The sequence below is a fragment of the Tribolium castaneum genome, chromosome 4 (genome assembly GCF_031307605.1).
Source record: "Tribolium castaneum strain GA2 chromosome 4, icTriCast1.1, whole genome shotgun sequence".
Classification (NCBI taxonomy): domain Eukaryota; kingdom Metazoa; phylum Arthropoda; class Insecta; order Coleoptera; family Tenebrionidae; genus Tribolium; species Tribolium castaneum.
In genome coordinates, this window is record NC_087397.1 from 21,960,159 (window position 1) to 21,986,993 (window position 26,835).

General features: G+C 29.9%; 1 protein-coding gene and 1 non-coding gene across 2 annotated transcripts; one reads left to right on the forward strand and one right to left on the reverse strand.

Annotated features, from left to right (window-relative positions):
- The first annotated feature begins 5,976 nt into the window (after positions 1 to 5,976).
- LOC658756 (acireductone dioxygenase) lies at positions 5,977 to 6,709 on the forward strand. The gene is made up of 3 exons (XM_965118.5): positions 5,977 to 6,154; positions 6,200 to 6,481; positions 6,535 to 6,709. Exons 1-3 carry the CDS (start codon positions 6,029 to 6,031, stop codon positions 6,664 to 6,666), a joined length of 540 nt encoding a protein of 179 aa, XP_970211.2. The 5' UTR covers positions 5,977 to 6,028; the 3' UTR covers positions 6,667 to 6,709.
- An 11,290-nt stretch (positions 6,710 to 17,999) lies between these two features.
- On the reverse strand, positions 18,000 to 25,170 carry LOC103314676 (uncharacterized). Its single transcript, XR_010333760.1, has 2 exons — positions 24,629 to 25,170; positions 18,000 to 18,495 (listed from the first exon to the last, which is right to left on the reverse strand). It is a non-coding gene; the product is annotated as an uncharacterized LOC103314676 (transcript).
- Between the last annotated feature and the right edge of the window lie 1,665 nt (positions 25,171 to 26,835).

Here is a 26,835-nt window from a genome sequence, read left to right on the forward strand (position 1 = left end):
TGGATCAAATTCTTCTTTTCCATGCACGCCAATTAAACATGTCGCAATAAATACAACTAGTTGAAACATATTTTGACGAATAAAAGTAACATCAAAAATATTATGAAATACGAATGTCATTCACACACATGACCAACTGGGTTGATTGCCGTTTTTCAAAATTTTCAAAGCTTGTACAATAAGGTGAGATTTAATTAATTTTGCAATAAGCAATAAGCTTTATTTTTATAGGAGAACATTACAAGACCTTGCTCTACAACATATTAAAAAATCGGAAAAGTTAGTTTTAAAAATACAGGGCGAGTCATTGAGATGGGCTTGCTCGATTGCTCCTGCACTGACAAAGATATCGAAGTGAATCAAATGGCACTGCAAATGAGAAGTCAAAGTGCACTTTCTAAAACTATTTTGCTTTATACAGGCTGTTCCATTTTCACATTGCAGCCTTTAACACAGTTTTTTATGCATATTTATACATATTTAAATTTGCACTTTTTAGGCTGCATAAATCAATTTAGTGTTTGCAATTTACTTTAACCGTTTAGAAATTATTAAATTTTTTTACAATTCTGCACAGTATTAAAAAATCGCAGTGCCCTTGGTTTTTGGGATATCAAGCTGGGACTTTGTCAGTACGTTAACAAATGTCTGAGGAGGTATCTTTCGGTGACAAGACCATACATTTGCATTGTTGCATCACCTTGCTGTGACACATTAATTTTGGTAAACTTTGAAGGACCCTAACTTGATTTTTTTAAATAGCACCCTATAATATAATAATAATAATAATAATAATAATAATAATAATAATAATAAATAATAATAATACTTTTATTATTAAATTTCCTTCTTAATAGAAACTTAGTTTTTCTAAGCAAGAATGAAGCTTGTTTTGTTCGTTACATGAGTGTTTTCTCATTTCTATGGAAAAGATCATCTATGACCTGTGTTTTTAGGCAGTGTAAGCCATTTTATAGTTTTTAAGCAAAAAATTGTTTAATGTTAAGCACTTTTCTCTAAATTGGTATATAAACATTCAGTATAGGAATGCAATGACCGGTATTTGATAATAATAATAGTAATAATAGAAGTAAAAGTAATAAAAACATTAATAATTATTACAATTTTTATAAAAATAATAATATTAGAAAAAACAATAATTATCATTATTATAATATATTGTTTTTAAAACTAGAGCTTAATTTTTCTGAAGAAGAATAAACCTTGTTTTATGTGTTATATAAACGTTTTTTCATTTCTATGAAAATGATCATTTATAAACTGGGTTCTCAGTCAAAGTAAGTCATTTTCTAGTTTTTATGCAAGAAATTGTCTAATGTTAAGCACTTTCGGCTAAGCTGGTATATAAATATTTACTATAAGAAAATTATGATCGGTATTTAATAATAATAATAGTAATAATAGTAGTAAAAATAATAAAAATACTACTAATAATAATAGTAATATTAATAGATGTAATAATAATAATAAATAACAATAAAATTATAATAAAAGTTTTCATTTGGTTTTAGAAAAGTTTTGTTGTTTTAAAGCTAAGAATCGTTTGTACATTGATAATTACGGTCTATAAACTATTTACATGATTTTAAGCAAAAAATTGTCTAAGATTAACCACTTGCTACCAAACTGATACAATAAGCACACACCATTAGAAAGTTAAAATCGGCTTTTAATAAGAATTCTAGTAATAATGTATGCAGTATTATTAATAATAATTATATTAATAAATTTCATTTTAATTATTTTATTTTAATACCGCTCTTATTTTATTATTACTATTACTATTACTACTAATATATTATTACTAGTGTTTTATTACTAATTATTATTCAGCGTCTCATCTTACATCTTTTCTAACTCTTTAGTTTTTTTCAAAAGTTGATAGTTAAGGAGATAATTCGGTTTTTCTGAAAAATACACACAAATCTCTTAGATACTAATGGATTGTGCTATGAAAAACATATTAATGTCAAAATGGCATTTATAGTACGTCACGTTCTGATTTTATTGTGAAAATGAATTTTTCGCATAGAATGCATACCTAGAAATCTCATCTAGTCATAATTTTAATAAGAAATTATTAAACAAAAATGACAATGGACAAATAAGGAAATAAAAAAAATCAACTGCGGTAACATATTACTTGCAGTTACAAAACTGTTTAAAATGACGACATTCTTAAGCAATAAAGTAATACATTGGTCAATTGTTTTTAAAAATTCACTGCTTCTAATGTGACATCATCAATTCTACAAAAAGCTTTTTTAATTCTTTCTTGCATATTTTCTCTAGTAGTGCTGTCGTTTTTTTATTTACATTTAATGATTTCTTATCAAAATTAAAATTTATATCTCGATGAAATGTGTATGCAATTTACATGAAAAATTCATTTTTCACAAAAAACGCCAGTCTGATGTTGTTGTGTAAGAATGTATTGTTTTACATAGCACAAGTTGGTATCCAAGAGATTTTATGTACATTTTCCAGAAAAACCGAGTTATCTCCGAAACTATCAACTTTTGGAAACAAATTTAAGAGGTGAAAAAGATGTAAAACGAGATGCTGAATAATACTCAGTAATAAAATACAAAGGGCACTCTTTGAAACAATCAAGTTATGGTCCTTCAAACTTTACCAAAATGAATGTATCACAGCATGGTAGTGTTACTATGCAAATGGACAGTCTTGTCGCCGAAAAATACCCCCGACAGTTGTTTGTACACAGACAAAATCCCAACTCAATATCTTGAAACCCAAGCGCACTGTGATTTTTTAATTATGTGCCTCTATACGCAGTAAATTGTAGAAAAAATTAAATAACTTTTGAATGGTTAAAGCAAATTGCAAGAACTAAACTTATTTATAAAGCCAAAGGAAATGCAAATTTTAATATGTACAAATATACAGTGGGTACTATGTTAAAAGCTGCACTGTAAAAATGAAACACCCTGTAAAGGGCAAAATAATTTTAAAACGTGCACTTTGATCTCCCATTTGCAGTGCCATTTAATTCATTTCGATATCTTTGACAGTGTAGGTGCAATTGAGCACGCCCGTAACAATGAGTCACCCTGTATGTGACGGTCCCGCCGTTTGGATTGCATGCAGCAATAATCTTCATATTTATGGGAGCACATTACAAGACCTTGGTCTATAACATATTGAAAAATTGGAGAAGCGAGACTTTTTGTTTTCTTTTAATTAAATCCGGAAAATTTAACAATTTTTTAAAAATTCGCATGACAATGGGCAGTATGACTAAATGTGAGTAAATTTTGTATTGAGTAACAATGGAAGTACATACTATAAGCTTTTACTAAAAGTAAAGGCATTTTTTAGCGACTGTTTGCTTTGAGGTCGAGGTTTTTTTCAAATCAAAGTGATTAAAATAAAGCAAATGGTTTTTTCATTGAGCATTTACTTTAAAATTGATGATGCTATTAGTAATTAGTAACAAATTTATCAACGTTTTCTCCACAAGCACCACATTAACAAAATGGAATTAATCGAAGTTAAATTAAAAATATTCGCTGGCTTTGTCTGGTAGTCATAATTACTAGTTGCTATGGCAAACGTGAAATAAAGTTACTTTTTCTACTTCGGTTTCGTATTGAGGTCATTACAATACGCGATTTGCGAATCGTAATATCCAACGGAGTGCTATAATAATTACACTAAAAACTAGGGTAATTTAGTTGGATAATGTTGACAACCTAGTTTTTTGACAATTATCTGAGAGAACTGTCACTGTCAATCGGCACCTGTTTCAAGTGCATAATTTAATCAAATACGAACCTTTAGAGGCTTTTCTACCAGCCCTGATATGTGACCCTTTCGAACACCTTTCGAGTAATGTACAAAACATAACATTATGGAATCTATAGAAAAAGGAGCCCAAGTATATACAGACTTCAGTAAGGCATTTGATAGAGTTGATATAAATTTGTTATTAGCTAAACTTAGTTTATATGGCATCAGTGTTAATGTCTTAACATGGTTAACTTCCTATCTCTGGGATCGTAAACAATACGTCAAAATCAGTGTCCCTCAAGGGAGCCACATTGGGCCTATTCTTTTTCTTTTATTTATCGATGACCTGGCTAGAAGCTTAATCCAAACCAAGTACTTACTGTTCGCTAATAATGTAAAAAAAACTGCCATCAATGCTATCAAGAAATATCCTGTTTTAAATAATTATTCCATTAATGGTAAATCAGTAGAGAGAGTGAACATAATAACTGACTTAGGAGTAATTTTTAGCTCAACGTTAACGTTTAGGGAACACATTGACTACATTGTGAGCAAATCTCATAGATTATTGGGATTTATCAAGCGTCAATGCAAAGACTTTAAAAATATACTGGCGCTAATTAAACATTACTGTTGTCTCATAAGACCTGTTTTAGAATACTGTTCCATAATCTGAAGTCCATTCTACGCAAGCGATATAGGTCATAACTGAGAGGGTACAGAAAAAATTTGTCAACTTTTTACTTTTTAAATTAAACATTGACAAAAATCAATTAACATATGCCTCACTCTATTAGTAACAAGTGTTCAATAATTGTTCTGGTCAGATCGCCTATGTGTGGCAATTGTCACAAAAAACGTATGTCTCGATTAAAATTACATAACAATGACAGATGACAGCTGTCAGTGTCAGACCAAAAATGCGGACAAAAATTCACACGTTCAACTCAAATAATGCTTGCAAAGTAAATTCTTGAACGTCTACATTCAATTATTATGATTTGCAATGTGATTTTTATCAAAAACTTTTAAATGCAAAAATAAGACAACATTTAAACAGTTGACAGCAAACCATATGAACTTATCACGCAACCTACGTTCATGCTAAAAAGAGAAAACCACAGCAAACCACGACCAGAACAATTATTGAACACTTGTTAGCTAGCTACTAGACGTAATAATATGTTAATTATTTTTGGCTATAAAATATTGAATAATTTAATAGATTCTCCTGATTTATGTAATCTTATTAAGTACAGAGTCCCACAATACCCAACTCGATGTTTAGAACTTTTAATAGACTGCACTCACAGGACAAATTATGGTTTAAATACGCCTTATAGTCTTATAGGCTAGAGTGGTGGACAGGGAATTTCCTCGTGATTTGGATATTTTCAACTGCTCCTTGAATCAAATTTAGCAAGTTTAGTATACTAATTTTCACGGACATAAGTTCAATGGACGTCTAAAAATGACGAATTCTCTAAACTCTAATTCTAAATTCAACTCCCCATTTTACCCCTTTAGGGGTTGATTTTCCAAAAATCCTGAAACACGTCTTTCTTTATTTTTAACCCAAAGCCCAAATACTAATTTTCAAAGATATAACTTAAAAAATGACGGATTTTTATTCAAACTTTAACACTCTATTTAACCCTCTTAGGGGGTGATTTTTCAAAAATCCTTTCTTAGTACACCCCTACGTTACAATAGCTATCTACTGTGAAAATTTCAGGTTTCTATCCTGAGCCGTCTAGGCTGTGCGTTGATAGGTTAGTCAGGAAAAGCAATATATATATATATATATATATATATATATATATATATATATATATATATATATATAGAGATTCCACAAGTGAATAATGCACTTTATTTGCTTCATAAGTGTGGATAAAACTCCAATAATAATATGATTGTGGATAAAAATTTTAAATCCGGTTTCTACACATATTTAAGTGTAAAATGGTTTATTTAAAGTAATTTTCAAGTAAATAACTTCATAGAAAAAACCGATAAAGTGAATTAAGCAAGATTTATTACTTATCGGCACACAGTAGTTTTAATGAGTGCTGCATTGAGAACAATGATTTTGTAACCCTTTTGGAGGCCGTTATCATTTGCCACTTTATTAGCTCTATTAAATGTGCTTAAAAGCAAACAAACATAAACTCTTACATCAGCACGATGGATTTATGAATACTAATAAAACAAAGCACGTTATTTTAACTCAGTTTTTCAACAAAACGTCGAGACGATGGTACGTGCGTGGTATATAGAAGGCGATGGATTGGATAATCCGAGGGATGAACATCAAAGGTTGCCCCCAAAGTTTATCACTTTGGAAGACCTTTACCGTATAACTGGTGTTGAACATTATGCGGTAGGTGTTATATTACAATTAAAGAAACTGTTTAATTATTTATAGTTAAATGTTGATACGTGTGAAACAGACGGTTCCTTGGAAAAATTGAAGGAAGAGAAAGGCTACACGTACGAAGATATTTTCGAAACGCCAGCTGAAGGTGATTTGGTGGAGTTTTACAAAGAGCATCTTCATGAGGATGAGGAAAGTCGCTTTGTTCTTGAAGGGTGTGGTTATTACGACATACGGGATAACAATGACGAATGGATAAGAGTTGAAGTGGTTTCTGGTGATTTAATTGTGGTACCTAGTGGATGTTATCATCGCTTTATGTTGGATCACACTGTAGTACATTAAGCAGCAATATTATTGTGTTTGATTGAAACATTTGGTTTTAGAATTATTTTAAAGCAAAACGATTGTTCTTTAAGGATCCACATTATCAAGCTGTTGAACGTCCTGCAGATAATTTGTCTTGTCGTCAAGAGTACCTCAAGAAATTGCACAATGGAAAGTTTGAAGAGTCATGAAATAATTTGTAAAAGTAGTAGTTAATAAAACGCTTCAAATAGACATGTGAGTTTTTTTGAGTAGTAGAATAAATGACAGGAGGCTGTCCGTTTCTCCACCATGGGGATCTTAATATAATAAATTATTATAATAGATAAGAGGTTGATTGCGTCATTTTTGAATTATTGGAATGAAACGGAAGTTTGTAATTCTCGTTTTTACTTTATTAAGCGAAAACCAAAGAACTTGACGTTTTTAACTACGTTAATAACTTTAAAAATTACGCACTAATTTTAATGTCAAATATTGATCTCCAACAAGACAAAAGCTTATTTATTATACAGACTGTTCCGTCTAAACGCCACATTAGATATTCATCTGAAAGTTGATACTCAGTTAAAATTCCTTAAGTTATGCACAATGAAAATATAAATTTGAGTTTTTGTATGTTTTTTTATGTCCAAATAAAAAAGTCTCCGACTGTGGTTCTAATGATGATAATCATCTGAAAATTTGTATACAACTATAATCTCTTAGGTTCTGCTCAATGAAAATATTTTCAAGATGGCGGCACTTTCGGTTATACCGGAAGTCGCTATCAACTTTCTTATTTTAAACGGAAAGTTATGTTTTCCACTGCGTTTTTGGATTACTTGAGTTACTTTAAGGGAGTTTGTATTAGCTTTCCCTATACCCAAGTTTGACTGTTTTTGAGATATTTAGGATTTTTGAAAATTTTTGGATTTGCGCCTATCACTTAAAAAATCGGTAACTTGCTTAGTTTTAGTCAAAATCATATTTGGAGAATTAAAAGTGAAAGGCCATATCTGTTCTTTAATGTGTTCAAAATTGGGAAAAAGTTAATAAATTCAAAAATTTTATAATCAAGTATGGACAATTATAAGTACCCATAACTTAATTTTTTAAAAAGGATGTCCCAATTTTTATTATACTTGATAGAAGAGAATTTTTTTCTGCATCGATCTGTATTAGGATTCCTTATACCTACCTGATTTTTGACATTGTAAAAAAAATTCTTACTAACCGCAGCTATTAGTTGTCGTTTCCATGGCAACGTATGAGAAACACCTATGGATAATGAATTTCTCAATGTCAACAAAAACTTGAAAATGATTAAACATAAATATGGGAAATGTTAATACAAATCGATGCAGAATTAAATTCTTTACCATTCAGTAAAATAAAACTTTATTTGTAAAAAAAATTGTTATGAATGCTTACAGTTCTACAAACTTAACTTGAAAAATTTGAGGTTTGTTATCTTTTTTTAGAAATCTAAAAACACTTAGGGAAAGATGTAGGCTTTCTCTTTTTTTCTCAATTTTTTTTTTTCAAAAATGTCAGAATTAGCGATTTTTGAACGGAAAGGTGCAAATCCAAAAAAAAAACATAAAATCCTAAATATTTCGTAAACGGCTAAATTTTGATATAGGAAAAGCTTACAAAAACTACCTTAAAATAACTCTAGTAATCCAAAAACGCATTAAAAAATATAGTCTTCCATTTAAAATAAGAAAGTTGATAGCGACTTCCGGTATAACCGGAAGTGTCACCATCTTGAAAATATTTTCATTAAACAGGACCTAAGAGATTATAGTCGTATACAAATTTTCAGTTGACTATCATCATTAGAACTACAAATACTTCTAATGCGGGGTTTAGACAGAACATCCTATATATTCATATTCCACAGGGTTGCGCATGGAAGTTTGTTGTTGTAAACACATCTTTGAGAAGAGGTGTCAAAACTTACAGAAAAAAGCAAAAGCCGAATGGTTTTATTTAAGTTTTTGGAATAAGTAAAAGTTACTTCTATGTAGATTTTTTAGAAACTTTTTGTGATACAAAAAAACGAGTAATGGATTTGTAATCAGCATCAACAAATAAACAAAAAATGACAAGAATATTGTAAACACTACAAATCACGTTGGCGTGTGTTATAGGTCGATCTGTCTATGCTTCAGAATTATTTAAAAGTGCAGTTAGATGTCGTTCTTTTTCCACGGTTTTGCCCGTACGGTATGACTGTCTGTGTAAATGGAAAACTGACAGTTTCGTCAACGTTCTAAAAAGTCTATGGGTTTCATAGCAACGCACCCTTTATCCAGTGACGGAGAATCGAAGACAGTGCTCCAATGTATTTAGTTCTAACTACAGACTGATCCAAAAATATAACCGTATTGACAAAAAATACCGTACACTTTGTGAAAATTCACCATGTATTTGGAAGGATTAAGGTACGGAAGGATTATTATCATAAAAAATGCAATTAAATTTTTACACACGCCACTGTCGACGTCAAAAACGAAAGAACCGTTGTTTTTGAACGTGTCGTGTAAACACTGCACCTTTATATTTTGTTAAAAAAACATTTCAAATATCAGTTTAAGCTTCAAAGTCAGCTGTAAATTTTTTGACAAATTTAATAAATAGTCAATTTAAATAATGTCAGATTATTGTCATAATGTTAGATTATTATCGTTCATTTAATAATTCCAAACAAAAACTGAAAAAATTGGTATTTTTATTGCCTTTACTAGATCATTTAAATGTAATTGTTTTTTAAACTATGAACTAGTTTAACGTTAATATCTCTAAGTAATATTTTATTTTATTTATTTAAAACTTAAATATTTTTACAAGTCGCCATTATTAACATTTACATTTTCTCATTTGTTTTATTAATTGTTGGAATTTTCCATTATTTATCCATCTTTATGTACAAGACATTTTTTTCGTATTTATTTATTATTATTATTTATTTATATTATTATTTGACATGGTTTCTGATTAGTTAATTTCAGTTTAGTTACAAATCTTTTATTAAATTGAAACTATAACCGGAGGAATTCAAAATATTTAAAAGTGTACCTATACTCGTAGTTAACTTTTATTTTGAGTTGGATTTGCTTTAAAAAGTTCAAACTTCTATTTTTTTAAGAGTTCATAGTAGATTTCTAACAGCGCATTTATATTTTTTGGAGTGAAAAATAAAGCACAAATTAAACTTAATCCCAGCGACACGCTAAAAAACCCACCAGAAACTCTCAATTTGTGCTCCATTTCACTCCGAAAAATGCAAATGCGTTGTTGCAAAATTTTGGATGTATTTTATGTTAAAGTCTTATTAAAATTTTAATTAATTAAGAATGAAGAAGAAAATCATAAGCTTTTTTTAAATCAATAAAAGCATTATAGCATTTTTAGAAAAATGCTGCGGGTTTGCAAGAAAATTATTAAATTACTATAAAAGTAATAATACCGGGTGCTTAAAAACTGGCGCACCACGTTATTGAGAAGCAAGTGCAGATTACGGGAAAATTGTTGGAAAAATTTGGAGCTACAAACTTATTGTGTTAACTTTTTTAGTTTTCATTATTTTTTTGTGTTTTTATGTTTCACACCAGGTAATTTTTCCGTAACAAAACGATGAATAATTATTTTTAAATTTACTATCAGATTTTAGCAGTTTTTTTAATTTAAAAAATTAAAATTCATCCAAAAAATCACAATGTGTAGATGTGCCAACACTGGGAATTATTTCCTAGGAAACCGTTTCAAAAATAATTTATCTTTATTGTTGCTCAAATTCAATTGCGATCATGACTGTTAGACAACGTTGCCACATATCATTTATCTAAAATTAGTTATTTATCAATAACTTTAATACAAAGAATTTTTTTACTATTTTTACCTTTATATGTAACCAGTTCTCTACCATACACCATTGAGTTGGTGCGCCAGTTTTTGAGCACACTGTATAATTATTATGAATTTTATCAATTCCAGAAGCTTTTAATACTGTAATTTCGAAAGGTGGCTTAATTTTTGTTGGGGTAAGATTAAATCATGATCTGGTTATTCCATCATAAGCGGTTTTATCCACTGATTACTTCATGGTAAAATGAAATTTTATGGTCGAGAGTTTACAAAGTTTACAATCATTGTTGTTTTTCCGTTTTTTATATTTTTGTTGTTGTTTTTTTACGTTTATAATTATTAATCAAAATAACTCAGTAGTTCATTTAACAGAAATAATGCGGGATGGAATAAAGTTTTGTATTGTGGACAATCAAGGTTTATCGTCTTGTATAATAAAATACATTTTCTTCTAATGTTTCCTTGTTTCTTTGAATTACGATTAAAACTTTTTTATTAATACGAACATTTATTACAAACAAAACAAATGTACAAAAAAGACAAAATTTGAATACGGAAAACTTAAAAAACTTAAGATTAAGTACAGAGCGTTCGTTAACAAATAATAACAATAACAAAAAAATTAAAAAACATGGTAAAAATAAAGTAAAAATAGAAATTAGTTGAATTATTAGTTAATTTTGAGGAAGATGTGTAAAAATGTTCAGTGACAAGAGGATTCCATGATGAGAGACCGGTCTGATGTCATGATTTCATTCTTTTCAAGCGATTATCTCGCTTATTTTTCATCGTAGGAAATTTTATAAGAACCTACTGGTATAGAACGAGCCATGTTTTCAATTTCCGTTAAAACATAAAACAGGTAAAATAAGTTGCCAATGCCATCAAATATATAATAAATTGAGCTATACGTTAAGTATTGTGAATGCAGCATTTTTAGCAGACACGTAGTTTTAACTTTGTTCATTTATTTTAAAAATTAAATTAAAACGTTCCAAAGATTTAAGTTGGAATCTTAAACTCGAGAAGCTTGAAAGTAAATGATGAATAAATAAACGTTCACGTATGTATCCGGATAACTTGCACATCTATTTTTGATGGATGAAGGGTTCTACCTACGCTTTTTTAACACCCACCACGGCATCACTGAGGCGTAAATTCCCTATTACGTATACATACACCAACACACTACGCACAAAGAAAGTCTTATTTATTTTGTGTCTTAAAAATGTGTCACACTCGGATGAAATATTCACTCATATAAAAGGATCACACGTACAGACAGAATTTTTTTTGCTTTTCCGAAGTAAATGTTTGACTTTTGACAATAACTACAATAATACTGACTGTATATTTTCAAATCATGAAAGATGCACACCTAAAGTCATTAAAAATAAGCACCGCCCACTAAAAAAATTAGATAAACTCCAATAACACAATTTTATGCACAGATGTTGATTGTAATAATAATAACAATAATAATACTTAATCGTATTTCAAAATGTTATAGAAATTATAACATAGTTATCTTACAGGTGCAGTTTTTTTAGGTACATTAACATTATATCATTATACAAGAGAAATAAAACTAAATCTGACAGGTTTATCTCTCTCGTGTGAGAAATTGATTTCTCTCACTGAAAACAATGGTATAAGGATAAAATCGTGGCCGAAAATAACATTTCGCTTCACTCATTTGGCCTAGAGTTCCTATATTGGGAGAGTTGGGACACTGAATGTCAATTTTCGAAATTTTGTTTCATATACGGCGGTTGGAATGTCTAAATATCAAATTGGGATAGAAATCAGTGGTGTTACACTTGAAATTTGGCGAAAAGTCAAATAAATTTGTCAAAAAATGTTTCCCTTTTTCGTCGACCAACTGCGTCGCCGTCAATTCACTGTTTTTTTTTTAAATGAACTCAAAATTTTAAAAGAGAGTTCTTTGTAAGTACAATTTTACGTCTAAACTCTTCATCATAAACATTTTTTCTTAACTTTAAGAAATGGTAATCATCGATGAAAGAGAGGGAAATTAAACCTTTCCTGACAAGTTTTAAGTTTATTATTAACAAGCATTTGGAAAAGTGGATTGTCTAAATAATGTTATGTACAAAATCTATGAGATTTTGGGAATTTTTCTATGCATTTACAAAATACCTAGGTACTTGAAACCAAAATTGGGTCTAATTTTTAGGAAAGTTGAACCTGTCGCTGCTTGGTCGCCTTTAGCATCTACGTGAACTTTAGATTCTCTTTCAAAATATAAAGTTATTGGAAATTCACGATTTTGTTACGTTTTTCATACGAGAACACCTTCAATATCATTTTTTAAAAAATATAAAAAGACGGCGGAAAATATGAAGGGTTCTTGATGATCAATTTTTGGGACGAGATGTTTAAAAATTGTGACTGAAAGAAAAGCATTTTTAGCATTGAAGTATGTTTTAAGTTATGTATTTAATATTGAAATAAATATCGAAAAATTTCAGAAATGTGAATATTAATATTGGTAGGTATTCAATTAATTTCTTTTTTTAAAATAGTAATCCCAAAATTTCTACGTTTTCTACGTCCCTGGTTAAATTTGATGTAAAATTATGTCATTTTATGCATTTGATAAAAATTATAACCTTGAAATTATTTTCGACATAAACTTTTGACATAAGTTACTAACAAAAATGTTAATAAAAAAGGATAGAAATATATACCTTATCCACATAATACAAAATAGGCTCGGTTTGACGTTCAGTGTCCCAATTCTCCCAATAAAGGAACTCTAGGAACGCCGAACCGCTATTTTGGTTAACCTGGTTGCTTACGGACCATACCCTAAGTACGTACAACACTTACTGCAATGAGTAAAACAAGAAAAAAGACATAAGTAGTCAATAATTTGTTGTGAAAATGGTTTACGCAAAGTTTAGTATTATACGTAATCTTTTAAGCCTTTGAATAAAAGAAAAAATACATTGAAAAATACCTAGGGAGTTCAAATATAAACTGGAATTTTAATTTCAAACAACTACATATTCTTCCTCTACCTCCATGCATATACGCCATTTCTTTGGTAGTTGAAAAGTCTAAAAAGTTTTGTTAAAATTTTGTTTCAATAAAAAATTATAAACAAATTCCGGTTTATATTTGAACTCCCCTCGTATATTGGTTGTTTCTACTAAGTAATAACCTAACTATAAGAATACCACAGTATTGTGCAAAGAGAGTTAACATTTATTACAATTTTCATAGTTGCTTGAGATTTTAAATATAGATTTATACGGGTTATTGCAGCGAAACACTTACGTTTAACCACTGAATCAAATCTAAGGAAAAACACAATTACAAGAAACAACAAAAAAAAGCAACTCAGAGCGAGAGTATTAAATTCAAATGTATATTATTTAACAGTAATTAAGTAACGATGAATTTTTTTCTACCCTTGCGTTTAAAGTAACATTTTATCCACTCAAAAGAGTTTATAAAGCAATAATTCAAGATCTAATATAGAAAAAATTATCAAACTGAGGTGGTTTCCTAGGTTGAAACAAAAAGTCTCTATAAATCTATATAGAGGCCTTCATTTATTTCTGTAACCGGTGGACATAAATTTGCAAAAGTTTGCATCTTGAGTAGTTTTTTGCCATTGAATTCACTGGTAATATAAAAAATTGTAAATCTACCTAAGAATCTAATTAGAGAGATGAAGGCACTGAAGTCCATCTATGAGTTTTTAAGGCTTGGAATTTTTATTACGTAGAAGCTTTTTTTATTTTTTTTAGCAAAATTGGATTTAATTTTTCATTTATTCAACGTCTTGTATTATTTTTGATTTTAATTTCGATATCAATTTTTTTTTACTATTTGCTCTATTCTTTGTCTTATAGTGTATTTCCATCCTCTTAATGTTTTTCGTTCATTTTTTTGGCTTCCTTTTTTCTACTCTTCATTATTTTCTATTATGTGGCTTATTCTTTATCCGAAATTGAATTTAAGCAAGTATTTTTCCAATCATAATTCATAACAAGGGTGTACAATTAAAATATTCTCTTCTTTAACTTTTTTCTCAATTTTCTGCTTTTTTTTCTTGTTCTATGTGTGTGTATCACTGTCATATTCCTTCTCTCTTCTTTCTTCGTTGTTCAGTATTTTATTTTCTGTTCTCCCATAAATCTTACTTCTGTCATCCTTCCTGCTTCTGTCTCCCTTTCTTTGTTTTTCCAGTCATATACGAGTAAAATCTTGTCAATCGAATGGTGTTACTTTCATTTTTTTATGTCAATTGGATATACAGGATATCCGTTTTTTGAATTCTATAATGGGTATCTCAGTTATTATAAGAAATACGACGTTGGTTTAATTTGGACAGTGCATTTTTATGCTAAACAATTATCTGAAAGAAAATTTAATGTGTCATTTTTAGTTTTTGAATTATTGAGAAAAATAAAAAAAAATAATTTTCGTTTTTATTTTTTTAAGCACAAACCAAAAGATCTAGATGTTTTTAAGTAGGACATTCTTCAGGCACTTTTCTACAAGAAACCTAAATCTGTCATAGCTTTTTTCAAGGCGTTCTTGATGTCAGAGTTACATCACTCAAGTTTGGCTTTTCTTATGGACGCCATATTTGATACTTGTATTTTTGAAAAGTCTTTTTGTTGCTGATTACACTAATGTATCACATGATGTGATCGAGTCTAATAAACTGATTAAAATTAAGAAAAAGGTGTTTTTGCAAAGAGTGTTTTGGAAAAAATGTAAAAAACATTGTTTAACAAACTAAATTTTGACAGTTCTGTTAAATATGCAAGCAGAATTTTTATAACTTTGTCGTGTTTTGTTTTGCAAAGAATAAACTTCTAGCTTATCATGTCATTTAAATTTTAAATCATAATTTCGTCGGAAATGTGACCCTTCCAGATTAATGCCCGGTTGCACAAAAGATAATTGACAATTAACAAAGCGTTAATCGTCCATCAAAAATTTTGTGCAACGCAAAACACCGTTGACGGCTAATTAATTTCTCATCAAATATTTGATGAACGTCAAAGATAATTGTCAATTAATCGTTGATTAACTCAATTTTCCGTTGCACAAACGTAAATCAACGCAAATGTCATAGTTAATCAGTGATTAACGAATCATCAATTTGATGGCCGAACGACGGGCGATTAATCTCTGATTAACAGTCTTTAACACTTGTTGTTTGAGAATTTAAGGTGTTTTTGATAAAATTTCATTAACTAAACTGAACCATTACCTAAGGGGTAAGACAATAACAAGAATTAAAGAAGAAAACCTTGAATATTTTATTGGATGAGAATGGTTATGTGCAAATGACTGAAGTGTCTGAGAGGCCTGTGCAGAAAATCAGAGATCTTGAGGATCTGTTTGAGATGTTGGTTAACCATGAGTGTAAAAAGCGCTTTAGTTTAATTAAAAACCAGAGTAAAAATTGCACCAAAACGCAACTAATCAAATCTCTCAGTGCACAAACAAAATTTTAAGTTTTTTTGCGTTTTTGGTTTTTTGTCTTTTGTAGAACATTTGTAGGGTTATCACAAAAAGTCACAACACAACTCGCTCACACATGAATTTGTATCGTTTGTTCAATGAAACAATTCGAGGAATAACTCATTTTTTAACCAATAACATATTATCTACTTTATTGCTTCTCAATGCATGATTCACTTTTAAACAGCATTGTCCAACAGTTCGAATAACTTAACAAAAAAAGAAATGCAAAAACTTTATTAGTATTAGTTGAAATAAAACCCCAATGTTCAAATCAAGGTTTATTGATTGTGATAATAAACACGTGTAGATTCCTTTACGCCCTAACTTCATCTACCCTTAGGGCTATTCCCTTGTTTCGCCTTCAGGAATCGCTTCTTGGTACCCCCTTGGCACTTAGTGGCAAGACGCTAACAAATCAACACAAGGCCACAAACACCATTTTTGGCATCATAGATTGTCTACACCAAACAGAACTTTTTGAAGACGAAAGAACACAAGTTAAATCGTCAAATAAAGCACTGAGTAAAACCCGAAGTCCGAGAAAATACAATATTAATAAAAAAATCAGGCTGTCAAATGTATATCAAATGACAAATTCAAGACGTAAGGCCTTGTTGCCAAATTGGTTTTTTGCTAATGGATGATTAACGGAGCATCATATGATGAACGATTAAAACATGAGCAAATTGTTTTGTGAAACGCAATCAAAATTAACAAGCCATCAATTTTTGACGGACCATCATATGATGGCCGATTAATTTGACTTTTGTGCAACCGGGCATAAACCTCCAAAATCTAGTTTGTTCAAAAACAAAATTGTTGACGTTTTTCCAGAGCACTCTTCGCAAAAATGCTTTTCCTCCATTTTGATCAGCATGTAAGATTCGATTATGTGTTATATTGTTTTAATCAGGAATAGATACGCTTTTCAATAATATTTACATAAAGCAAATAAAGCTTTCATAAGAAAAACCAAGGTTGAGTGTTATAACTCTGACATCATGTACGCCTTGTAAAATACGATGACAGATTTAGATTCCTTGTATAAAAGTGCCTGAAGAAAGTTCAGTTCCTTGAAAAAATAAAAACGAAAATTACAATTTTTTGTTTTTTTTTCAACAATTTAAAAACTAAAAATGCCACTTTAGATAATTGTTCAGCATAAAAATGCGCAACTTTGCCCTAATTTAACCAACCTCGTACCTATCTCTAATAATAATTGAGATTCCTATGGTGGAGCTCGAAAAGCGGACACACTGTATTATCTTTTAGTTTTTAACTATAACATCTTATTTGCAACTGTCTCAGACTGTAATTTTATTACAACTTTTGCATTTAAAGTACTTTTACAAACACCTTTATTGTTTCGTGCTTCCGCACTATATTTTTTTATGACCAAAAACAATTATTGGTTATTTATGCAGGGAGTAATTAAAATTTATATTTTTGAAGTTGAGATGGCACAAACACATGTCAAGTTGAAGTAAGACGTATAATTATGGAAGCTTAATGATGATCTAAAAAAATCGAAACGTCGCCAAAAATATTAATTTTAATTACTCCCTGCCCTAAATAACCAATAATCTTTTCTGAGCATAAATGTCATCTCAAAAAATATTTTTTTAATTCTTTTTTTACACAGAATTTACATCATCTCACCTTTTTTTTATCACTATCATTTTCAGCTTTTTATCCTTTAATAATTCTACTCGTCATTTCTTCTTTTTCCTCATTTTGATGATCTTTATGACCCTTATGAACAATGTCACTTATTTTTTTTTCAACTTCTTCCTCGTAGGGGTCTTCTAGCTACTAATCAGTAATTTCCCTTGGTTTTTTGTCAATCTCTGTGTTAATTGTTTACAACTGATTATTTGAGCCAAATATTAATGTAATGTTATGGAGATTACGAGTGTCTGCAAAATTTCGCCTAATTGGAATAACAGAAATTCTCTGAAATTTGACTAGCAAAATATAAGTCAGACGAATATTTTTTTAGAATTGGAATTAGTTTTATGAAACTTTTTTGAGTTAATGGTTTTTCGAATTTTTTATGCTGTTAAAGTCAATTGAATTCAATTTGATTTTGGATTCCTGCTTACTTACTTATACTTTTTGTCGTGGAACATCAAAATTCCGTTGAATTTAAATTATTACAAAGTTGTATAATTTTGTTTATTAATTTTGTTAGTACATTTACTTACAATAAAACCAAAAAGGAAAAAGTCACAACTAAAAGCGTTAGTCTCTTAAGTTTGTTTGTCATGGCTTTTGAAGTATTGTCAAAATCATACGCTGGACCTGTTGGGAGAGGAGCAATTTCTCCGCACAATGAGGTGTACTCTTTGTTACATTTCGTAAATTCAGGACATTCTGAACAAGGTTTTCCCCTTTTAAACACTGGTCTGCCTGGCTCATTCGGTGACAAATTTTGATCTTCTGAGATTGTAATTCCGTAGTTACAGATAAGACCTGTTTCATAAGGCATTATATATTTCAGTTTCTTTATGTCTTTTGCGTAGATTCGAGCGCATCCTATTTCATTAACAGCCGCCCACATTATTTCTATAAAATCTCCATTCTCGCCATCTCCTCCAGACGGCAAAGAGTAACTATCGATGTACCTCTTTCTTATGTACTGGATTTGACCCATCCTATAGAAACACATCATTTCAGTTAATAGTAGAATGGCAACAGCGCATTTGAATTTTTCGGAGTGAAAAGTAAAGCACAAATTGAGAGTCTCTGTATAACAAAAGAATTCTGTGTTAAACTAAATCCCAGTGACACACTTTGAGAGCTAAAAAAACCCACCAGAAACTCTCAATTTGTGCTCCATTTCATTCAAAAAAAAATCAAATGCACTGTTACAAAATTCTACTATGAACTGCAATGGGATACACAATGTGTTCAAAAACAGTTGTTCATCAAGTTGTCTATGGAATCCAAACTCAATGTGCCGCTTCGTCCAAATGACTATTTTAGTTCTCTATCAAATCTTTAAATTAGCTTTTTACTCACTTTTTTGTATTTTTCGACAAAGTTGTTTCTTGTCTTGATTTGTGTTTTATATTTTCGAGATTTTTGTTGTGTACTCTTTCATCTTTGGATTCGAAGCCCTTTTGCATTATTTTGACGGATCTATCACTTTGACCTCAATCACAGTTTAAATATGGTTTAAATTAAGCGCGACACATTACGATCAATTTTCATAAGTGATTTGATGAACAACTATTTTTGAACAAAGTGTACTTATTGAATTTTTTAAACTATGGAAGACTATTTATAGAGTAGGAGACGAAACGAGATGCAAAATCGTATCCAAAAAATATAGTACGGAAGAGTAAAAACTGAGGGCGCTTTCAGCGTTATTCGGTGCCAAATCGTTTTAAAATAATTTATTGTACTCGTGCAGCAAACAAAGTGCTCATGTGGGAAATTGCACTTTCTAAACTCGTTAGGTAAGTAAATAGTTATTTCCAGCGTATGGGAAACGGACTTTCCCGCACTGCGGTGTTTTTTTACGTGGCTAGGGACATTTAATAGGTTGGTATCGCTACTGTTGAGATGAAAGCGATATTTTTTTTATGATAAGTGACAGTTCATAATAATTTGATGATTGTTTGACCCAACTCATCAGCAAAAAGAACTAAAAAGTATAATTTTTTATAAAAAATTTATTACATAATACATAAGGTCGCTAAAAAGTATGGACACAGTTAAATATTATAAAAACTATTCATCAAAACTTATTGAAATTTGATATATGTTTAAGAGTATATAAATTGTAACGTTTCAGATGTTTATTAAATTTCTGTCTCCATTTGTCCCTTCGGATACAAGGCTAACTTGATTTTTTTTTAATAGCAACAAGGGTCAAATTTAATATATTTATGATGAGCATTTTTTCTGAATTCTATAGTATAATACATGCATACCTTAATTTAATCGAAACTTAAAAAAGAAATCGAAAATTTTGAAAATTGTTAAATTTTATTAGCCTTGGAAATGTTGTCTTTATCTATCGTTAGCTCATTAACCAAAAAATAAGTAAAAGTTAAAAATAATTGTTAAAATAACACTTTTAACGTTTTAATTAAGGAATTTTAAACACGGAATACTTGATTTTTATGCTACAAACGATGTTCAAACTGATTTCCACTAACTTTTTGGCTTTCTGTCTCCATGATAAACCAACATGAGAATTTTTTTCGCTCAGCTTTACTTAAATGTACTATTATTAAATTAATTATTGCACCCAAGTTTACTTTTTGACTAAAATACAAGTGACGGATATCGCCAATAACAGTATTTTCAAAGCTAACTTAGTTTTACTATTCTAGAAAATTTTTAAATTTTTATTTTTTTACATTTCAATAAAAGTAAAGGTGGGTATCATGTTACATCACTGAATTTAGAAAACAAATTCTCTTTTAAAAATGTTTAAATTTGAGCCGTCGTGCCATTTAAAAAAAATCAAGTTGGCCTTATATTTGAAGATAAATGACGATAAAAATTTGAAAAAGCTGATGATAGAATGATAGAATTTAAACATTTTTAACTGTTCCTCAAATTTCAAGGTTTTCTATTAAACCGTTCGTTCTGAAAATATTTAATTGTATCCATACTTTTTAGCGACTCTGTATAACTTGCTTGAAAAGCAGTTTCCCACATTCGCATTTCATGCAACCCTCACTGCGGTCGTGACGCAAACAAAGTGCTCATGTGGGAAATTGTATTTTCCAAACGCGTTAGGTAGATCACTAATTTAAAATTTGAATTCCATAGTCGTCTTGATGAACAACCATTTTTAAACACATTGTACAAGAACACTGATATAAAGAAAGTTGTAAAATTAAGTACTAAAGTCTTTAGAGTCGTCTTTAGTTGTCATATTAATAACAATAATATTAATAATAATAATACTAATAGTAGTAAATTTGCTTATATGCAAGCGCTTAATTAAGGTAACAGTTTTTTGGTTTTTTGCTTATATCTCGAAAACAGTTATTCCTATCAATTTTTATCTTTGTTTCAAAATTAAAGCTGATAAAATTTTCTACAAAATAGTTATTTGCATTTTTCTTGTAGGACCAACCATAAGCAAGTTATAGAGTTGGATATAAATAATCTTTAACAAAAATTTGCTTTAAAATAAAATGTTTGAAAAACTGAAATTACACTAAATTAATTGGGTCTAACACTAAAAGGAGTAAAAGGAGGAGACATAAAAGTCATTAAAGTCTTTAGAGTTGATTACAGTACTAAAAACTGTTTCTCTGTGTCTGTTCTCTAACTCAAGTTATTTCGATTTAAAGTTGAAATATGACGTCCTAACCGCCCTATAGGGCCTTTGGTCCAATATTAGGATCAAATGTTTTTTGAGTTTTAAGTGACATTGGCACAGTTTATCAAATCTTGACAAAATTCCTCAGATGTTTTCGCGAAGTTCAAGATGAAATGGGGAACAGAAAATAGTCGAAATAATATATTAAGTATCAAAAAGGGTAAGGAGAGTTTACCGATCGAAGACAATTATTGTCTGAAATCGTCAATTTTTAAGATTATGGCGTTTTTTGCACGATTCTTAAATTTGTTAAAGATTTATTAAATAATAATTAATAAATAATAATAATAATTAATTAATATTAATAATAATAATAATAATAATTAATAATAATAATTAAATAATTAATTTTTGATTTTGTAGAAGACTTGTGAAAATAACATTAATATACAGGCTGTTTCGTCTAAACCTCACATTAGAAGTATTGGTAGTTCTAATAATGACAGTCATCTGAAAATTTGTATACAACCATAATCACTTAGGTGTTGTGTTGTTCTATGAAAATATTTTCAAGATGGTGACATTTTCAGTTATACCGGAAGTCGCTATCAACTTCTTTATTTTAAATGGAAAGCTATATTTTTAATGCCTTTTTGGATTACTAGAGTTATTTTAATGTAGTTTTCATAAGTTGCCCCTACAGGTACCTAAATTTAGCTGTTTACGAAATACGTAAACGTATTTATATTTTTTTTTTAATTAGCACCTTCCAGTTCAAAAATCGATAACTTTGCAATTTTTAAAAATTTGAAAATATTTTTCGGCTCATTTGGAAGAGGAAGCCTAGATCTTTACCTTGGTGTTTTCAAATTTCTAAAAACGAATAACAAACCCCAAACGTTGAAAAGTAAAATTTCAAAATTTTAAGCACCTATAACTCAATTTTTTCAAATGAAATGCTATAAGTTTTATTTTATGAAATTGTAGATAAATTAATTCTGCATCGTTCTGTATTATCATTCCCTATATATGTAGTATATTAAACATAAGTATGTTTAATAGTTTTCAAGTTCCAAAAACTTTTTGTTGGGATTGAGAAATTTATTAGCCATAGGCCTTTTCTCATAGGATGTCATAAAAACGACAGAAAAAACAGAGTTTGTCGTTTGTTTAATTAGAAATATTTTATGGCAGACTATGCAAAAATACCTGTGGTTAGTAAGAATTTTTCTACAGTATCAAAAAAACCAACATAACTTGAAAATTATCACAGATAGGGTATTGGTATAGGGAATGCTAATACAGATCGATGCAGAAAAAAATAATCTCCTCCATCTAATAAAATAAAAATTGGGACATCCCATTTAAAAAAACCAAGTCATGGTTACTTGAGGGTGTCCAAACTTAACTTTAAAGTTTTTGGGTTTATTAATTTCTTTTCCAATTTTGAACACACTCAAGATGATTTCGACATCTCTAAAACTAATAAAGTTACCGATTTTTTAAGTGACAGGTTCAAATTCAAATTTTTTTAAAAAATCTTAAATCTTTCGAAAACGATTAAACTTAGGTATAGGGAATGCTGATAAAACGGCCTTAAAATAACTCAACTAATCCAAAATGATAAACATATTTTTCCATTTATAATAAGAAAGTTGATAACGACTTCCGGTATAACTGAAAATGCCGCCATTTTGAAAAATTGTCATTGAACAGTATTGGACAGTGATAGTTAAAAGGTTAGATCAATGGTTAATAGTTATTGAACAGGGATAAATAAGGTCTCTTGAACTCATATAACTTTATCAAATCTAAATCAAATGAATTTATTTAGTTTTAATGGAAAGGAAAGCAACATTTTTAACAGAACATACGGTTATCAATGAGAAATGTTTCTTTGTCAAACTGTGCAAAAATATCTTTGACTAGTAAGGAATTTCCGGCAATGTCAAAAAAACCAAAGACAAATATAAAGAATACTACTACAGATCTTTACAAAAAAAATTTCCATTTACTGAAATAAAAATTGGAGCATTCTGTTTGAAAAAATTGACTCCTAGCTTTTTGAAGTTGTCCAAAAATAACGTCAAGATATTGGAGTTTGTAAACATTTTTTTCAATTTTGAACACACTGAGGCAAGGATATACTAAGCTTTTTTTAACTGTCAAAATACGATTTATAAAACTCTAAAAACGGCAAAATTACCAAGTCAAAGGTGCAAATCCAAAAATTTTCAAAAAATTCTGAATATTTAGATTACGAAGAACTACAACTAGGAGACGAAACGAGATACACAATCGCATGATATTCTGTACAAAAAAAAAATATATATATAGTACGGCAGAGTAAAATAAGGGCGCTTCGAACGTTATAATGTCTCGGTGACAAATCGTTTTCAATTAATTTAAATTCAACCAATTCACTAATGACGTGGAAAAAAATACAGAAATGTTGAGCTTTACATTCTCAACAAACCGAGAAAAGCTGACGACTAAAATTTTTATGAAACATGAGAAAATAAATATTTAAAATTTAAAATTAGCGATTTTTCTCGTATTTATCAAAATGCTGCGAATACGGTTGAAGATACAAAGGTTGTAGAGAATTAAATTTACTAGAAAAAAGTCTGCTGCACCATATTTCTATCTTCAACGGTTTAAGTGTAAATTCCCTTGACCACCGGCAAAATGAAGGAAATCTGTCGCTTGAGCGTTTTTGAATGACCTTGAGGCCTAAATGTTTGAAGATAGGAATATGGTCTCCCGGACGTTTTTAAAGAAAATTTAATTCTCAACAAGTTTCTTGCTGACATTTTTCATGTATCTGTAACCGTATTCGCAGCGTTTTGAAAAATAGGGGGCAATTGGTAAATGTTTGAAATTTTTTGAAATATAGTTTAGGATATAATTTTTGCATTATTTTTTTCTCCTACTGTTGACAATTTACTGCTCTATCTGCTTGTATTTTTTATTCGCCTTGTTCTAACCTTATTAATTACACTATTTTTATATATTTATTGCTCTGAAAACTTAGACGGTAATAGAACAAATGCGCCTCTGGTGACACTAACGAAACTATCGAAGACGGGGACGTTTTATTTGTACGTCGTTTCGTATCCTTTGTATTTAGATATCCGTAGTTTAGATATAAGGAAAGCTAATGAAAATCTTCCCGTAGTAGCTCGTGAAATAAAAAAGTAGTAAAAAAACACATATTTCCATTTAAAATAAGAAAGTTGATAGCGATTTCCGGTATAACCGGAAGTGCCGCCATGTTGCAAATATTTTTATTCAACAGAAGTTAACGAGTTAAAGCAGCACCTACACCAATTTTCACATAAATATTATTAGCAAAACTTTAATACTTCTAATGTGGGGTTTAGACGGAACAGCTTGAATACTATCTTTATTGTGAAGGAGGTAATGATTTTTTCAGTTGAGATTTCTGCTAAACTATCTAATAACAGTGCACTTTACCCTAATCCGTATTTAAAACTTACCACTGTTCGAAAGCTTTCTTTACCCAAGAAAGATCAGTTTGCTTTCCCTTACTACCAATGACACACTGTCCTGCCTTTCGACCATTTGACATTACACGACAATTACCCGGCTCAAGACGCCCAGTAAACCTATTCCTCATATAACATCTGGCAAAGTATTCCAATTCTAAACTGTAACTCACAGCCATCATGTTGGAAGCTGAAGTCAATTCGCCTCTAGTTTCTTTTCCGGAAGCAACATTATTTCTTGCTTCGTTGTGTAAGTCTAATAGTAATTTGCGAAAGTTGGTAATGTTTTTAAGATCTAGTTCTTCACGACCTCCTGCTCGACTGCATTTGCAAGCTGAATGTTCAACTTTTCCACAAGACATTTTGCAATAATTTATTGATTTAGGGTCAAACTTTAGCACCTTCAGTCTGAGCTCTCCGGGGTCGAAAATTGCCCCGTGTGCGTAAATTAAACATGATGCGATGAGTACGAGTACAAGTTGAAACATTGTAGCAAAAATTTGACGTGAAAGTAACATCAAAATTATGAAATGTCAACGTCACTCGAAATATGAACGACTAGAATAGGGACTAGAATAACTTTGTCAAAAATTATAAACAGTTATTAGCTGTCTCAAAACTATAAAAACGCCAATATCGCATTTTACCGAATTATTTTTTTTACATAAGATTGATAAAATTGTTAAATAGTTATTAATGATTAGATCGGTCATTGAAACTACAAATTACATTAGCTCCTTATTGTTTCAAGTGCTTGAATAATTTATAACAGCTCATTTTGAGAGAAAATGCGACGTTGCCGTTTTTATAGTTTTGAGACAGCTAGTAGATCTAAAAAAGTGGAAAAAGTCTTAAATTCTCTTAAGAATTAATCTGACCAATTAAAGAAAAAAACATTGGAGAGAATATTACGGGTAAGACATAAAATGGAGAATCTAATTATCTGCTCGATTGTTTTAAACTCTCAGCAGGTGTAGATATATTTTTGTTAGGTTGGCCTCAGGTCTTGTCAGGTGCTGTCTTTATGACGTTCTCGTGTCAAAAATTCGCTGTGTTGTCAATTTTACTGCTTATTAATTTAAAATACCGAAAGTAATTTCTGTTGATAAGAAAGCGTATATCAAAAGATGCTTTGATGAATACAAGAAAGACAGACCGGACTTTTTTAACTAACGATAATGAGTAGAATAACAATAAAAACATATTCAATTACTAGCAGTTGCCCGCGGCTTCGCACGCGTGTCCACAACTATTTCGAAAAGCTAATAAGACAAACCTTGTAAGAAATAATAGGAACACATAATTTTATTATTCGTATGAACTATATTTTATTGCTTCTTTTTTGGTGCATACAGCAAGTGTGGAAGCTTTAACTGGAATAAAATTGATAACTTGGATATTGGCGTTTTTTGTAAAAATCTACTGTTTGGCGCGTATGGGTTTTGTTCATCTGCTTTCTGAAATGCACAGCCATTTCTAACTTTTTTGTATGTGAAATGACCTATCGTTTAAAAGATCGCTTTTCAAGCAGTAGAATTTACTACCTATTTTCTAAATATGTATTTTTAGTATGAAAACCTAACACCAGTGATATAAATTCTTAGGTAATTATTTCAATTATTTTTATTATTTATTATTATTATTTCAATTAAAGGTTAAGGTTAACCTATTATAATTAAGAACCTCTTTATATACCACATTTGTGGTACGGCCCTCGTGTGCTATAATCACCAGACTGTTTGCGGTACTCACTCTTGAACAGTCTACATAAAAACTGTCCATGAGAAAAACAATCCTCCCTAAGGTCTACTCCGGCTATTTTTATTGACTGTCCTTGTGCTTTATTAAGTCATTGCAAAGCAAACTTTTAGGGGAAAATACCAATTTTTGTGAATGTAAATTTAAAAGTTACAGAATTTTATCCAAATCTTATTACTCTTTTTAAAACCCTTCGGGGTTGATTTCTGCAAAATCCAAAAACATGTGTTTCTTCATTTTTAAATAAAAGCCCAAATAATAATTTTGAAATATAAAACTTTGATATAACTTTAAAACTGACGGATTTTTATTCAAATTTTAACACTTCGTTTACCCTCTTTAAGGGTTAATTTGTCGAAAATTTTAAAACATGTCTTCCTTCATTATTAACCGAAAGCCCAAATACTAATTTTCATAGATATCAGGTAAAAAAATGACGG

Excerpts from the sequence above, each read along its gene's own strand:
- LOC658756 (XM_965118.5), top strand. The coding sequence starts at position 6,029 with ATGGTACGTGCGTGGTATATAGAAGGCGATGGATTGGATAATCCGAGG. Across the intron at positions 6,155-6,199 it reads CTGGTGTTGAACATTATGCG|TTAAATGTTGATACGTGTGA; the intron begins GTAGGTGTTATA and ends AATTATTTATAG. Across the intron at positions 6,482-6,534 it reads GCTTTATGTTGGATCACACT|AATTATTTTAAAGCAAAACG; the intron begins GTAGTACATTAA and ends ATTTGGTTTTAG.